The sequence below is a fragment of the Hyla sarda genome, chromosome 11 (assembly GCF_029499605.1).
Source record: "Hyla sarda isolate aHylSar1 chromosome 11, aHylSar1.hap1, whole genome shotgun sequence".
Classification (NCBI taxonomy): Eukaryota; Metazoa; Chordata; class Amphibia; order Anura; family Hylidae; genus Hyla; species Hyla sarda.
The window spans coordinates 104348609-104363448 of NC_079199.1; the positions used below are offsets into that span (position 1 = coordinate 104348609).

Sequence of the window (14840 nt, forward strand, 5' to 3'; positions counted from 1 at the left end):
CTAAATATCCAGCAGACACATATGTATACCAGAGATCTCAAGCTGCGGCCCTCCAGATGTTGCAAAACTTAAACTCCCGGCATGCCCGGACAGCCAAACACCTGTCTGCCTCCTCCAGAGGATCCATACTGATCGTGAAAGGTAAATCAAGGCTTCCCTTTTGCAAAACCTCCACTCCCAGCATGCCCGGACAGCCGTTGGCTGTCCAGGCATGCTGGGAGTTGAAGTTTTGCAACATCAGGAGGGCCACGGTTTGAGACAATTGACGTATAGAGTCTATGTGGCGTGGGTGAGATGATCAGCGCAGAGGGATGGGTCATACAGCGCGAGCCTTGTACATGCCCACCACATATTGATTGTGCCAGTAATGACACGGACGCGGCCGCCCACGATCTGCCATGAATTCCAGGAATTAGTCGGTGACTCACATCACATCTCTCCAGCCATAATACTGAAGAAACAAACAACGCGCCCACATAATGTAGGATCAGTGCAAAACTCACCATCTGATCAGACTCTGGGTCCTGCCACAATAGGGCATAAAAAGTGCTTCCCCGACTGCCCTATATATATATATATATATATATATATATATATATAAAAAGGCTCTCAGAGGCTACTTTTGGGTAGTGTACCTGTTGGTGAGAGATTGGTGACTGCTGGACATGACTCTACGATGCACTTTATCCAGATGACAGAGAGGGGGGGGGGGGGGGGCACATCATCAGACAGAGGGGAGCAGGGTGGTGGTTTAGATGAATTTCCGCCATCTAGGCCGTTCTGATCGGGATGTTGGGAGCAGTGATCACATGACGACAAACAAGGTGAACAAGCTCCAGAGGCCCAGACAGATCATCCCACATGTCCGAGAAGCTCCCAGTTTCCTTGTCCACCATCCAGAAGGTGACCCCTTCATTACACACCCCCCCCCCCCCTCGCCATACCCCCCATTTCTCTTCATTACACCCAGTCTCTACATTATACCTCGTCTCCCCATTACACCCCTTCATTACACCCAGTCTCTACATTATACCTCGTCTCCCCATTACACCCAGTCTCTACATTATTCCTCCAGTCACCCCATTACACCCCTTCATTACACCCAGTCTCTACATTATACCTCCAGTCCCTTCCTTACATTCTCCTGTCTGTTATTACCCCGTCTCTTCATTACACTCTCCCGTCACTCCATTACACCCCCTCCGTCTTGGTTAGACCTCCAGTCCCTTTATTACACTCTGTCTCCCCATTACTAACACCCAGTCTCTTCATTACACCCAGTCTCTTCATTATACCTCCAGTCTCCTCATTACACGCTCCCGTCTACACAATAGACCCCATATCTGTTATCCCTTCCCCCCGGCCGGTCATTACACTCTCCTGTCTACACATTACACTCCCCTGTCTACACATTACACCCCATGTCTCTTCACTTTCCCATCCCTTCATTACACTCTCCTGTCTGCACATTACACCCCATGTCTCTTATCACTCCCATATCCCTTCATTACACTCTCCCATCCCTTCATTACACTCCCCTGTACCCAGGCTCAAAGTACTCAACAGGGTCTTGGGGGAGATTTATCAAAACCGTCCAAAGGAAAAGTTGCCGAGTTGCCCATAGCAACCAATCAGATCGCTTCTTTCATTTTGCAGAGGCCTTGTTAAAAATGAAAGCAGCGATCTGATTGGTTGCTATGGGCAACTCAAACTTTTCCTCTGGACGGGTTTTGATAAATCTCCCCATTAGAGCCTCCATGTCTCTGTATATGAACATTACATAACTGCATATGAGGAAGAACCCGGCCCTGCTGGTGACGTACACGGCCCCCGAGTCTCCACCGCAATAGACGCATCCAACATGTACAACGTATAGAAGAAGTGCAGGGCCCTCACCACAGGCCGATGGATTCTTCTTTATTCCATATTCCAGGAAAGTGGCAGAGACATAAGGACAAAAGGTGAAAGGGGGGGGGGGGGGGGGGGGGGGTACCCGGGCGTGCTGGGAGTCATACTTTCACAACAGCTGGAGGCACCCTGGTTGGGAAACCCTGGTCTATACAGGATGCTCAGTGATGGCGCCATCTAGAGGCACAGATACTTACTAATTCACCAAGACCGGCTGCAATGATGTTGGAAAACTACAACTCCCAGCATGCCCGGACAGCCGTTGGCTGTCCGTGCATGCTGGGGGTTGCAGTTTTGTAACAGCTGGAGGCACCCTGGTTGGTAACCATCGGATTAAAAGGAATCATTGCAAATCACACAAATACAATGTAACTTAAAAGACTTTATTCGGAAGACAATGTACAGAACGTTCCATCATAATAAGGAGAATAAGTAAGGAGTCTTCATGGTCACACGGCGCCCCCCGCAGGCCGACCACCTTACAAGGAGAGTCCTGACTGCCGCTCTGGCCTCTGTGGTATCTACCCATCAGGTCCACATGGACCACATGACCCAGGAAACGAGGAGCGCAAAACAAAAATCACCTCAATGTTTAAAACTGCAAAATTAACTAAGAAATTATACAATAAAAAAGCGGGAAAAAAACAAAAACCATCAGCCGGGGATCGGGGAGAGATCTAGCGCCTCCTCCTGTCCGGGCTCCGGCTCCTCCTGCGACCACTTCTGAAAAACAACCAGAATACAAGAAATCATCACATGATCACATCCCCAGCAACGCCGCCCAACCTGACCGCCCCAGCAACGCCGCCCAGGTTGACCGCCCCATCCCCAGCAACGCCGCCCAGGTTGACCGCCCCATCCCCAGCAACGCCGCCCAGCCTGACCGCCCCATCCCAAAGCAACGCCGCCCAACCTGACCGCCCCATCCCCAGCAACGCCGCCCAGGTTGACCGCCCCATCCCCAGCAACGCCGCCCAGGTTGACCGCCCCATCCCCAGCAACGCCGCCCAGCCTGACCGCCCCATCCCAAAGCAACGCCGCCCAACCTGACCGCCCCATCCCCAGCAACGCCGCCCAGGTTGACCGCCCCATCCCCAGCAACGCCGCCCAGGTTGACCGCCCCATCCCCAGCAACGCCGCCCAGGTTGACCGCCCCATCCCCAGCAACGCCGCCCAGGTTGACCGCCCCATCCCCAGCAACGCCGCCCAGCCTGACCGCCCCATCCCAAAGCAACGCCGTCCAACCTGACCGCCCCATCCCCAGCAACGCCGCCCAGGTTGACCGCCCCATCCCCAGCAACGCCGCCCAGGTTGACCGCCCCATCCCCAGCAACGCCGCCCAGGTTGACCGCCCCATCCCCAGCAACTCCGCCCAACCTGACCGCCCCGCGCAACCTGACCGCCCCATCCCAAAGCACCGCCGCCCAGCCTGACCGCCCCATCCCAGAACAACGCCGCCCAGCCTGACCGCCCCATCCCAGAACAACGCCGCCCAGCCTGACCGCCCCATCCCAGAACAACGCCGCCCAGCCTGACCGCCCCATCCCAGAACAACGCCGCCCAGCCTGACCGCCCCATCCCAGAACAACGCCGCCCAGCCTGACCGCCCCATCCCAGAACAACGCCGCCCAACCTGACCGCCCCATCCCAGAACAACGCCGCCCAACCTGACCGCCCCATCCCAGAACAACGCCGCCCAACCTGACCGCCCCATCCCAGAACAACGCCGCCCAACCTGACCGCCCCATCCCAGAACAACGCCGCCCAACCTGACCGCCCCATCCCAGAACAACGCCGCCCAACCTGACCGCCCCATCCCAGAACAACGCCGCCCAACCTGACCGCCCCATCCCAGAACAACGCCGCCCAACCTGACCGCCCCATCCCAGAACAACGCCGCCCAACCTGACCGCCCCATCCCAGAACAACGCCGCCCAACCTGACCGCCCCATCCCAGAACAACGCCGCCCAGCCTGACCACCCCATCCCAAAGCAACGCCGCCCAGGCTGACCGCCCCATCCCAAAGCAACGCCGCCCAGGCTGACCGCCCCATCCCAAAGCAACGCCACCCAGGCTGACCGCCCCATCCCAGAACAACGCCGCCCAACCTGACCGCCCCATCCCAGAACAACGCCGCCCAACCTGACCGCCCCATCCCAGAACAACGCCGCCCAGCCTGACCACCCCATCCCAAAGCAACGCCGCCCAACCTGACCGCCCCATCCCAAAGCAACGCCGCCCAGGCTGACCGCCCCATCCCAGAGCAACGCCGCCCAGGCTGACCGCCCCATCCCAAAGCAACGCCACCCAGGCTGACCGCCCCATCCCAAAGCAACGCCACCCAGGCTGACCGCCCCATCCCAGAACAACGCCGCCCAGCCTGACCGCCCCATCCCAGAACAACGCCGCCCAGCCTGACCGCCCCATCCCAGAACAACGCCGCCCAACCTGACCGCCCCATCCCAGAACAACGCCACCCAACCTGACCGCCCCATCCCAGAACAACGCCGCCCAACCTGACCGCCCCATCCCAGAACAACGCCGCCCAACCTGACCGCCCCATCCCAGAACAACGCCGCCCAACCTGACCGCCCCATCCCAGAACAACGCCGCCCAGCCTGACCACCCCATCCCAAAGCAACGCCGCCCAACCTGACCGCCCCATCCCAAAGCAACGCCGCCCAGGCTGACCGCCCCATCCCAGAACAACGCCACCCAACCTGACCGCCCCATCCCAGAACAACGCCGCCCAGCCTGACCGCCCCATCCCAGAACAACGCCGCCCAGCCTGACCGCCCCATCCCAGAACAACGCCGCCCAACCTGACTGCCCCATCCCAGAACAACGCCGCCCAACCTGACCGCCCCATCCCAGAACAACGCCGCCCAACCTGACCGCCCCATCCCAGAACAACGCCGCCCAACCTGACCGCCCCATCCCAGAACAACGCCGCCCAACCTGACCGCCCCATCCCAGAACAACGCCGCCCAACCTGACCGCCCCATCCCAGAACAACGCCGCCCAACCTGACCGCCCCATCCCAGAACAACGCCGCCCAACCTGACCGCCCCATCCCAGAACAACGCCGCCCAACCTGACCGCCCCATCCCAGAACAACGCCGCCCAGCCTGACCGCCCCATCCCAAAGCAACGCCGCCCAACCTGACCGCCCCATCCCAGAACAACGCCGCCCAACCTGACCGCCCCATCCCAGAACAACGCCGCCCAACCTGACCGCCCCATCCCAGAACAACGCCGCCCAGCCTGACCGCCCCATCCCAAAGCAACGCCGCCCAACCTGACCGCCCCATCCCAAAGCAACGCCGCCCAGGCTGACCGCCCCATCCCAGAGCAACGCCGCCCAGGCTGACCGCCCCATCCCAAAGTAACGCCACCCAGGCTGACCGCCCCATCCCAAAGCAACGCCACCCAACCTGACCGCCCCATCCCAGAACAACGCCGCCCAGCCTGACCGCCCCATCCCAGAACAACGCCGCCCAGCCTGACCGCCCCATCCCAGAACAACGCCACCCAGGCTGACCGCCCCATCCCAAAGCAACGCCGCCCAACCTGACCGCCCCATCCCAAAGCAACGCCGCCCAACCTGACCGCCCCATCCCAAAGCAACGCCGCCCAGGCTGACCGCCCCATCCCAGAACAACGCCACCCAACCTGACCGCCCCATCCCAGAACAACGCCGCCCAGCCTGACCGCCCCATCCCAGAACAACGCCGCCCAGCCTGACCGCCCCATCCCAGAACAACGCCGCCCAACCTGACTGCCCCATCCCAGAACAACGCCGCCCAACCTGACCGCCCCATCCCAGAACAACGCCGCCCAACCTGACCGCCCCATCCCAGAACAACGCCGCCCAACCTGACCGCCCCATCCCAGAACAACGCCGCCCAACCTGACCGCCCCATCCCAGAACAACGCCGCCCAACCTGACCGCCCCATCCCAGAACAACGCCGCCCAACCTGACCGCCCCATCCCAGAACAACGCCGCCCAACCTGACCGCCCCATCCCAGAACAACGCCGCCCAACCTGACCGCCCCATCCCAGAACAACGCCGCCCAGCCTGACCGCCCCATCCCAAAGCAACGCCGCCCAACCTGACCGCCCCATCCCAGAACAACGCCGCCCAACCTGACCGCCCCATCCCAGAACAACGCCGCCCAACCTGACCGCCCCATCCCAGAACAACGCCGCCCAGCCTGACCGCCCCATCCCAAAGCAACGCCGCCCAACCTGACCGCCCCATCCCAAAGCAACGCCGCCCAGGCTGACCGCCCCATCCCAGAGCAACGCCGCCCAGGCTGACCGCCCCATCCCAAAGTAACGCCACCCAGGCTGACCGCCCCATCCCAAAGCAACGCCACCCAACCTGACCGCCCCATCCCAGAACAACGCCGCCCAGCCTGACCGCCCCATCCCAGAACAACGCCGCCCAGCCTGACCGCCCCATCCCAGAACAACGCCACCCAGGCTGACCGCCCCATCCCAAAGCAACGCCGCCCAACCTGACCGCCCCATCCCAGAACAACTCCGCCCAACCTGACCGCCCCATCCCAGAACAACTCCGCCCAACCTGACCGCCCCATCCCAGAACAACTCCGCCCAACCTGACCGCCCCATCCCAAAGCAACGCCGCCCAACCTGACCGCCCCATCCCAAAGCAACGCCGCCCAGGCTGACCGCCCCATCCCAGAACAACGCCACCCAGGCTGACCGCCCCATCCCAAAGCAACGCCGCCCAACCTGACCGCCCCATCCCAGAACAACGCTGCCCAGCCTGACCGCCCCATCCCAAAGCAACGCCGCCCAACCTGACCACCCCATCCCAGAACAACGCTGCCCAGCCTGACCGCCCCATCCCAAAGCAACGACGCCCAACCTGACCGCCCCATCCCAGAACAACGCCTCCCAGCCTGACCGCCCCATCCCAGAACAACGCCTCCCAGCCTAACCGCCCCATCCCAGAACAACGCCGCCCAGGCTGACCGCCCCATCCCAAAGCAACGCCGCCCAACCTGACTGCCCCATCCCAGAACAACTCCGCCCAACCTGACCGCCCCATCCCCAGCAACGCCGCCCAGCCTGACCACCCGTAGGGGATGGGAGTGTAGTGTGAGGCGTGTAAAGACATAGGGGGATGGGAGCGCAGTGTAAAGCCGTAGTGTGAGTTGTGTAAGGATGTAGTGGACGGGAGTGCAGTGTAAGTACATAAGGGATGGGAGTGTAGTGTGAGGCGTGTAAGGGCATAGGGGATGGGAGCATTGCGTGAGGCGTGTAAGGGCGTAGGGGATGGGAGCATTGCGTGAGGCGTGTAAGGACGTAGGGGACGGGAGCGTAGCGTGAGGCGTGTAAGGACGTAGGGGACGGGAGTGTAGTGTGAGGCGTGTAAGGACGTAGGGGACGGGAGCGTAGTGTGAGGCATGTAATTGGAGTTCAAGGTGAGTGGAGTGTAAGGACAGAAGCAGTAGGATCCATGGGTCTAAACATCCCTCATAAAGTGACCCACCTCACAAGCCCTATGATAAGTATCAGACATAACCCAGTGTGGGCTCCTTACCGTCTCTTTCCTTTTGGGGGTCCCCGGACGAAGCCCCAGTCCACATTAATCGGCTGCCCCATCATGTCCTGTCCGTTCAGTCCGTCCATAGCGGCCAGGGCTTCTTTGTAAGTCTCGTACTCCACCAGCGCGTAACCCTACAGGGGGAGAAGCCGGAGTCCGGTCACCACTGTAAGACAATGCAACGGCCAACCAGGGTGCCACCCGCTGTTGCAAAACTACAACTCCCAGCATGTCCAGACAGCCAAAGGCTGTCCGGGCATACTGGGATTTGTAGTTTTGTAACAGCTGTGAAGTCCCCCTTGGTGGGTAGACACTGCCCCAGACACTCCTCTTACCTTCAGGTACCCCGTCCTCCGGTCCAGGTTCAAGTGGACGTTCTTGATCTCCCCGAATTCCCCAAATTTATCGTGGATGTCCTCCTCCGTGGCCTCCTCGTGGACTCCGGTGACAAACAGGATCCAGCCCTCGACCGCTGAGGGGGAGGAAGAACATGTATCATGGAGATCACCGCCACAGCCGCCATTACTATCAGCACTGAAGACTCCGCATCAAACATCTTAAAAGGGTTATCCAGGAGAAGGAAAAACAGCACCACTCCTGTCCACAGGTTGTCTCTGGTACTGCAGCACTACATGCTACGTTTTCTTATCCTTGTTAACCCCTTTAAGCTGCACATTATTATTGTAGTAGAGGGTTCCCAGCCCAGCAGGTCCAGCATAGTGTATGGTCCCCATACTTATAGGATCCATGTTTTGGAAGACTAAGACCAACCCCAAGGACCGCAGGGGCATTACCCAATGAGGGGATTTGGGGTACCCACATGTGGTGGACGCTGCCCCTTTAAGACATTACAAGTGAGAAGGGAAATTACTTACATCTCTGAGGTCCGGGCTCATCCCCGTCCTGCTCCACACTGTCATAGTCCTCTCTGATCCGGGCCCGGGAGCCCTCCTCTGTACAGAAGACAGGGGGGAATTATAACAAGACCCTATAAAGATTAGTATCAGCAATAAAACAGTAGTGCCTTAAAGGGCCTGTACACCTATAAGAGGAGCGGCTGATATCACATATGATGTAATATATAGAGATTATATCAGTACTGGAGCGTTATAAGAGGAGCGGCTGATATAATCTCTATATATTACATCATATGTGATATCAGCCGCTCCTCTTATAACGCTCCAGTACTGATATAACCTCTATATATTACATCATATGTGATGATATCAGCCGCTCCTCTTATAACGCTCCAGTACTGATATAACCTCTATATATTACATCATATGTGATATCAGCCGCTCCTCTTATAACGCTCCAGTACTGATATAACCTCTATATATTACATCATATGTGATGATATCAGCCGCTCCTCTTATAACGCTCCAGTACTGATATAACCTCTATATATTACATCATATGTGATGATATCAGCCGCTCCTCTTATAACGCTCCAGGACTGATATAACCTCTATATATTACATCATATGTGACTGATATCATCCTCTTATAACGCTCCAGTACTGATATAACCTCTATATATTACATCATATGTGATGCTATCAGCTGCTCCTCTTATAACGCTCCAGTACTGATATAACCTCTATATATTACATCATATGTGATGATATCAGCCGCTCCTCTTATAACACTCCAGTACTGATATAACCTCTATATATTACATCATATGTGATGCTATCAGCTGCTCCTCTTATAACGCTCCAGTACTGATATAACCTCTATATATTACATCATATGTGATGATATCAGCCGCTCCTCTTATAACGCTCCAGTACTGATATAACCTCTATATATTACATCATATGTGACTGATATCAGTACTGGAGCGTTATAAGAGGAGCGGCTGATATCACATATGATGTAATATATAGAGATTATATCAGTACTGGAGTGTTATAAGAGGAGCGGCTGATATCACATATGATGTAATATATAGAGGTTATATCAGTACTGGAGCGTTATAAGAGGAGCGGCTGATATCAGTCACATATGATGTAATATATAGAGGTTATATCAGTACTGGAGCGTTATAAGAGGAGCGGCTGATATCATCACATATGATGTAATATATAGAGGTTATATCAGTACTGGAGCGTTATAAGAGGAGCGGCTGATATCACATATGATGTAATATATAGAGGTTATATCAGTACTGGAGCGTTATAAGAGGAGCGGCTGATATCATCACATATGATGTAATATATAGAGGTTATATCAGTACTGGAGCATTATAAGAGGAGCGGATGATATCATCACATATGATGTAATATATAGAGGTTATATCAGTACTGGAGCGTTATAAGAGGAGCGGCTGATATCAGTCACATATGATGTAATATATAGAGATTATATCAGTACTGGAGCGTTATAAGAGGAGCGGCTGATATCACATATGATGTAATATATAGAGATTATATCAGTACTGGAGTGTTATAAGAGGAGCGGCTGATATCATCACATATGATGTAATATATAGAGGTTATATCAGTACTGGAGCGTTAGAGGAGCGGCTGATATCATCACATATGATGTAATATATAGAGGTTATATCAGTACTGGAGCGTTATAAGAGGAGCGGCTGATATCATCACATATGATGTAATATATAGAGATTATATCAGTACTGGAGCGTTATAAGAGGAGCGGCTGATATCACATATGATGTAATATATAGAGGTTATATCAGTACTGGAGCGTTATAAGAGGAGCGGCTGATATCATCACATATGATGTAATATATAGAGGTTATATCAGTACTGGAGCGTTATAAGAGGAGCGGATGATATCAGTCACATATGATGTAATATATAGAGGTTATATCAGTACTGGAGCGTTATAAGAGGAGCGGCTGATATCATCACATATGATGTAATATAGAGGTTATATCAGTACTGGAGCGTTATAAGAGGAGCGGCTGATATCATCACATATGATGTAATATATAGAGATTATATCAGTACTGGAGCGTTATAAGAGGAGCGGCTGATATCATCACATATGATGTAATATATAGAGATTATATCAGTACTGGAGCGTTATAAGAGGAGCGGCTGATATCCTCACATATGATGTAATATATAGAGGTTATATCAGTACTGGAGTGTTATAAGAGGAGCAGCTGATAGCATCACATATGATGTAATATATAGAGGTTATATCAGTACTGGAGCGTTATAAGAGGAGCGGCTGATATCACATATGATGTAATATATAGAGATTATATCAGTACTGGAGCGTTATAAGAGGAGCGGCTGATATCACATATGATGTAATATATAGAGATTATATCAGTACTGGAGCGTTATAAGAGGAGCGGCTGATATCACATATGATGTAATATATAGAGATTATATCAGTACTGGAGCGTTAGAGGAGCGGCTGATATCATCACATATGATGTAATATATAGAGATTATATCAGTACTGGAGCGTTATAAGAGGAGCGGCTGATATCAGTCACATATGATATAGAAAAACCACAACTCCCAGCACACCCAGACAGCCATTGGCTGTCCGGGTATGCTGGGAGTTGTAGTTTTGCAACAGCTGGGGGTCTACAGTTAGGAAACAACTTATCTATAACAGCGGCATGCTGGGAGTGGTAGTTGTGCACCAGCTGTAGGATCTTGGGGTAATTAACACTGAACCATAAAAGCCATAGGGGACGCTAGTGAACAGAAGCATGATGGGAGTTGTAGTCTTGTAACAGCTAGAAAGGCTGTGGGACACTGCTATATCTATGGGATAACCATAGGGGGCGCTAGTGAACAGAAGTATGAGGCTGTGGGACACTGCTATATCTTTGGGATAACCATAGGGGGCGCTAGTGAACAGAAGTATAAGGCTGTGGGACACTGCTATATCTTTGGGATAACCATAGGGGACGCTAGTGAACAGAAGTATAAGGCTGTGGGACACTGCTATATCTTTGGGATAACCATAGGGGACGCTAGTGAACAGAAGTATGAGGCTGAGGACACTGCTATATCTTTGGGATAACCATAGGGGGCGCTAGTGAACAGAAGTATGAGGCTGGGGACACTGCTATATCTTTGGGATAACCATAGGGGGCGCTAGTGAACAGAAGTATGAGGCTGGGGACACTGCTATATCTATGGGATAACCATAGGGGGCGCTAGTGAACAGAAGTATGAGGCTGTGGGGCACTGCTATATCTATGGGATAACCATAGGGGGCGCTAGTGAACAGAAGTATGAGGCTGGGGACACTGCTATATCTTTGGGATAACCATAGGGGGCGCTAGTGAACAGAAGTATGAGGCTGAGTACACTGCTATATCTTTGGGATAACCATAGGGGGCGCTAGTGAACAGAAGCATGAGGCTGGGGACACTGCTATATCTTTGGGATAACCATAGGGGGCGCTAGTGAACAGAAGTATGAGGCTGGGGACACTGCTATATCTTTGGGATAACCATAGGGGGCGCTAGTGAACAGAAGTATGAGGCTGAGTACACTGCTATATCTTTGGGATAACCATAGGGGGCGCTAGTGAACAGAAGCATGATGGGAGTTGTAGTTGTGTAACAACCTAGGGCTATATCTATATACCACCTGTAGGGGGCGCAGTGAACTGCAGCAGTGGGGAAGATATATCAAAACCTTTGGAGAGACTAAGTTTCCCAGTTGCCAAGAATGAGAGAAGCGATCTGATTGGTTGCTATGGGCGACTCTGCCTCCACAGGTTTTGATAAATCTCCCCCATTATGGGAGTTGTAGTTATACAGGTTGGGGGAACACTGGTCTATGATGCCTACAGTGAACTTGCTGGGAGTTGTAGTTATACAGGTTGGGGTAACACTGGTCTATGATGCCTACAGTGAACTTGCTGGGAGTTGTAGTTATACAGGTTGGGGTAACACTGGTCTATGATGTCTACAGTGAACTTGCTGGGAGTTGTAGTTATACAGGTTGGGGGAACACTGGTCTATGATGTCTACAGTGAACTTGCTGGGAGTTGTAGTTATACAAGTTGGGGAACACTGGTCTATGATGCCTACAGTGAACTTGCTGGGAGTTGTAGTTATACAGGTTGGGGGTACACTGGTCTATGATGCCTACAGTGAACTTGCTGGGAGTTGTAGTTATACAGGTTGGGGGAACACTGGTCTATGATGCCTACAGTGAACTTGCTGGGAGTTGTAGTTATACAGGTTGTGGGTAACACTGGTCTATGATGCCTACAGTGAACTTGCTGGGAGTTGTAGTTATACAGGTTGGGGAGCACTGGTCTATGATGCCTACAGTGAACTTGCTGGGAGTTGTAGTTATACAGGTTGGGGGTAACACTGGTCTATGATGCCTACAGTGAACTTGCTGGGAGTTGTAGTTATACAGGTTGGGGGAACACTGGTCTATGATGCCTACAGTGAAAATGCTGGGAGTTGTAGTTATACAGGTTGGGGGAACACTGGTCTGTGATGCCTACAGTGAAAATGCTGGGAGTTGTAGTTATACAGGTTGGGGTAACACTGGTCTATGATGCCTACAGTGAACTTGCTGGGAGTTGTAGTTATACAGGTTGGGGTAACACTGGTCTATGATGCCTACAGTGAACTTGCTGGGAGTTGTAGTTATACAGGTTGGGGTAACACTGGTCTATGATGCCTACAGTGAACTTGCTGGGAGTTGTAGTTATACAGGTTTGGGAACACTGGTCTATGATGCCTACAGTGAACTTGCTGGGAGTTGTAGTTATACAGGTTGGGGGTAACACTGGTCTATGATGCCTACAGTGAACTTGCTGGGAGTTGTAGTTATACAGGTTGGGGGAACACTGGTCTATGATGCCTACAGTGAAAATGCTGGGAGTTGTAGTTATACAGGTTGGGGGAACACTGGTCTGTGATGCCTACAGTGAAAATGCTGGGAGTTGTAGTTATACAGGTTGGGGTAACACTGGTCTATGATGCCTACAGTGAACTTGCTGGGAGTTGTAGTTATACAGGTTGGGGTAACACTGGTCTATGATGCCTACAGTGAACTTGCTGGGAGTTGTAGTTATACAGGTTGGGGTAACACTGGTCTATGATGCCTACAGTGAACTTGCTGGGAGTTGTAGTTATACAGGTTGGGGTAACACTGGTCTATGATGCCTACAGTGAACTTGCTGGGAGTTGTAGTTATACAGGTTGGGGGAACACTGGTCTATGATGCCTACAGTGAACTTGCTGGGAGTTGTAGTTATACAGGTTGGGGTAACACTGGTCTATGATGCCTACAGTAAACTTGCTGGGAGTTGTAGTCCACCTCACCTGCCCCGAAGCCTCTGCCCTTCCTCTTCTTCGCCTTCTCCTTCAGCTTGTGGATGCTCTCTAGGGAAGAAAGACAAGAGATCAGCGTCACTCACACCGGGCAGCCCCCGCTCCGGTCACATGACTGCCCCCCTCACCGTCACCATCCTCGTCCATGGCGAAGTCTTCGCCTCCGGCCTCGTGTAGATCCAGGACATCGGCCATGGCTGCTGAGTGCGGGGTCTGTGCGGCGCCGAGAGTGGGGAAACTGAGCGACGGAGGCCAGAAAACTGCAGACTTCCGGCGCACGCGGGTGACGTAACGCTCCAACGGGGGCGGAAGTGACGTTCAGGTGGGAGGAAGACGCCATATTGGGAAGGTCACAGAGCGGCAGCCTATATAGCGGATAGATAACAGATGACACACCGGGGCCTGTGCGGGGGATGGTGGTCTCTTTCTTATGATAAGGCCTGGTAGCCATTATATTGTATTCAGTGACGTCATTCAGAGGGCGGGTCTGTGATTATACGTCATTACCTTAGTGACGTCATTTCGGACATTATATACAGCAGTGGTCTCCAAACTGTGCCACCTCCAGATGCTGCAAAACTACAACTCCCAGCATGCTGTTGGCTGTCCGGGCACGCTGGGAGTTGTAGTTTCGCAGCATCTTGAGGTCGCACAGTTTGTAGACCTGAGGGATTTACCTCTGATACCTCCCAATATTTAGAGAATGCAAAGAGTAACACATTTTAGGGCGCACGTAGTATGCTGCACCAATTATTTTTTGTTTTGCCTCTAACCACATACAGTAACCGGCTTAGAATTAAACAGAATCCGGCGGCCATGTAAGTGATTACAGTGCAGACACATCCGACAAACATCTAAGTGATTACAGAGCAGTTCCATCCGGTGACCGTATGAGTGATTACAGTGCAGTTGAATAAGGTGACCATGTAAGAGATTACAGGGTAATTACATCCAGTGACCATATGAATGATTACAGTGCAGTTGCTTACAGTGACCATGTAAGAGGTTACAGTGCAGTTACAGCCGGAGACCGTATGAGTGATTACAGCGCAG

General features: G+C 53.0%; 1 protein-coding gene across 1 annotated transcript; it reads right to left on the reverse strand.

The window, feature by feature from the left end:
* Positions 1–2272: 2272 nt before the first annotated feature.
* On the reverse strand, positions 2273–14073 carry LOC130295222 (RNA-binding protein 8A). The gene is made up of 6 exons (XM_056545739.1): positions 13916–14073; positions 13779–13838; positions 8362–8439; positions 7822–7958; positions 7484–7620; positions 2273–2631 (listed from the first exon to the last, which is right to left on the reverse strand). Exons 1-6 carry the CDS (start codon positions 13980–13982, stop codon positions 2586–2588), a joined length of 525 nt encoding a protein of 174 aa, XP_056401714.1. The 5' UTR covers positions 13983–14073; the 3' UTR covers positions 2273–2585.
* Between the last annotated feature and the right edge of the window lie 767 nt (positions 14074–14840).

Coding starts and splice junctions, on each gene's coding strand:
- LOC130295222 (XM_056545739.1), bottom strand. CDS start 13,982: ATGGCCGATGTCCTGGATCTACACGAGGCCGGAGGCGAAGACTTCGCC. Junction 7,621..7,821: donor GGAGGACGGGGTACCTGAAG/GTAAGAGGAGTG, acceptor CTCCCCCTGTAG/GGTTACGCGCTGGTGGAGTA. Junction 2,632..7,483: donor CCCCCAAAAGGAAAGAGACG/GTAAGGAGCCCA, acceptor GTTGTTTTTCAG/AAGTGGTCGCAGGAGGAGCC.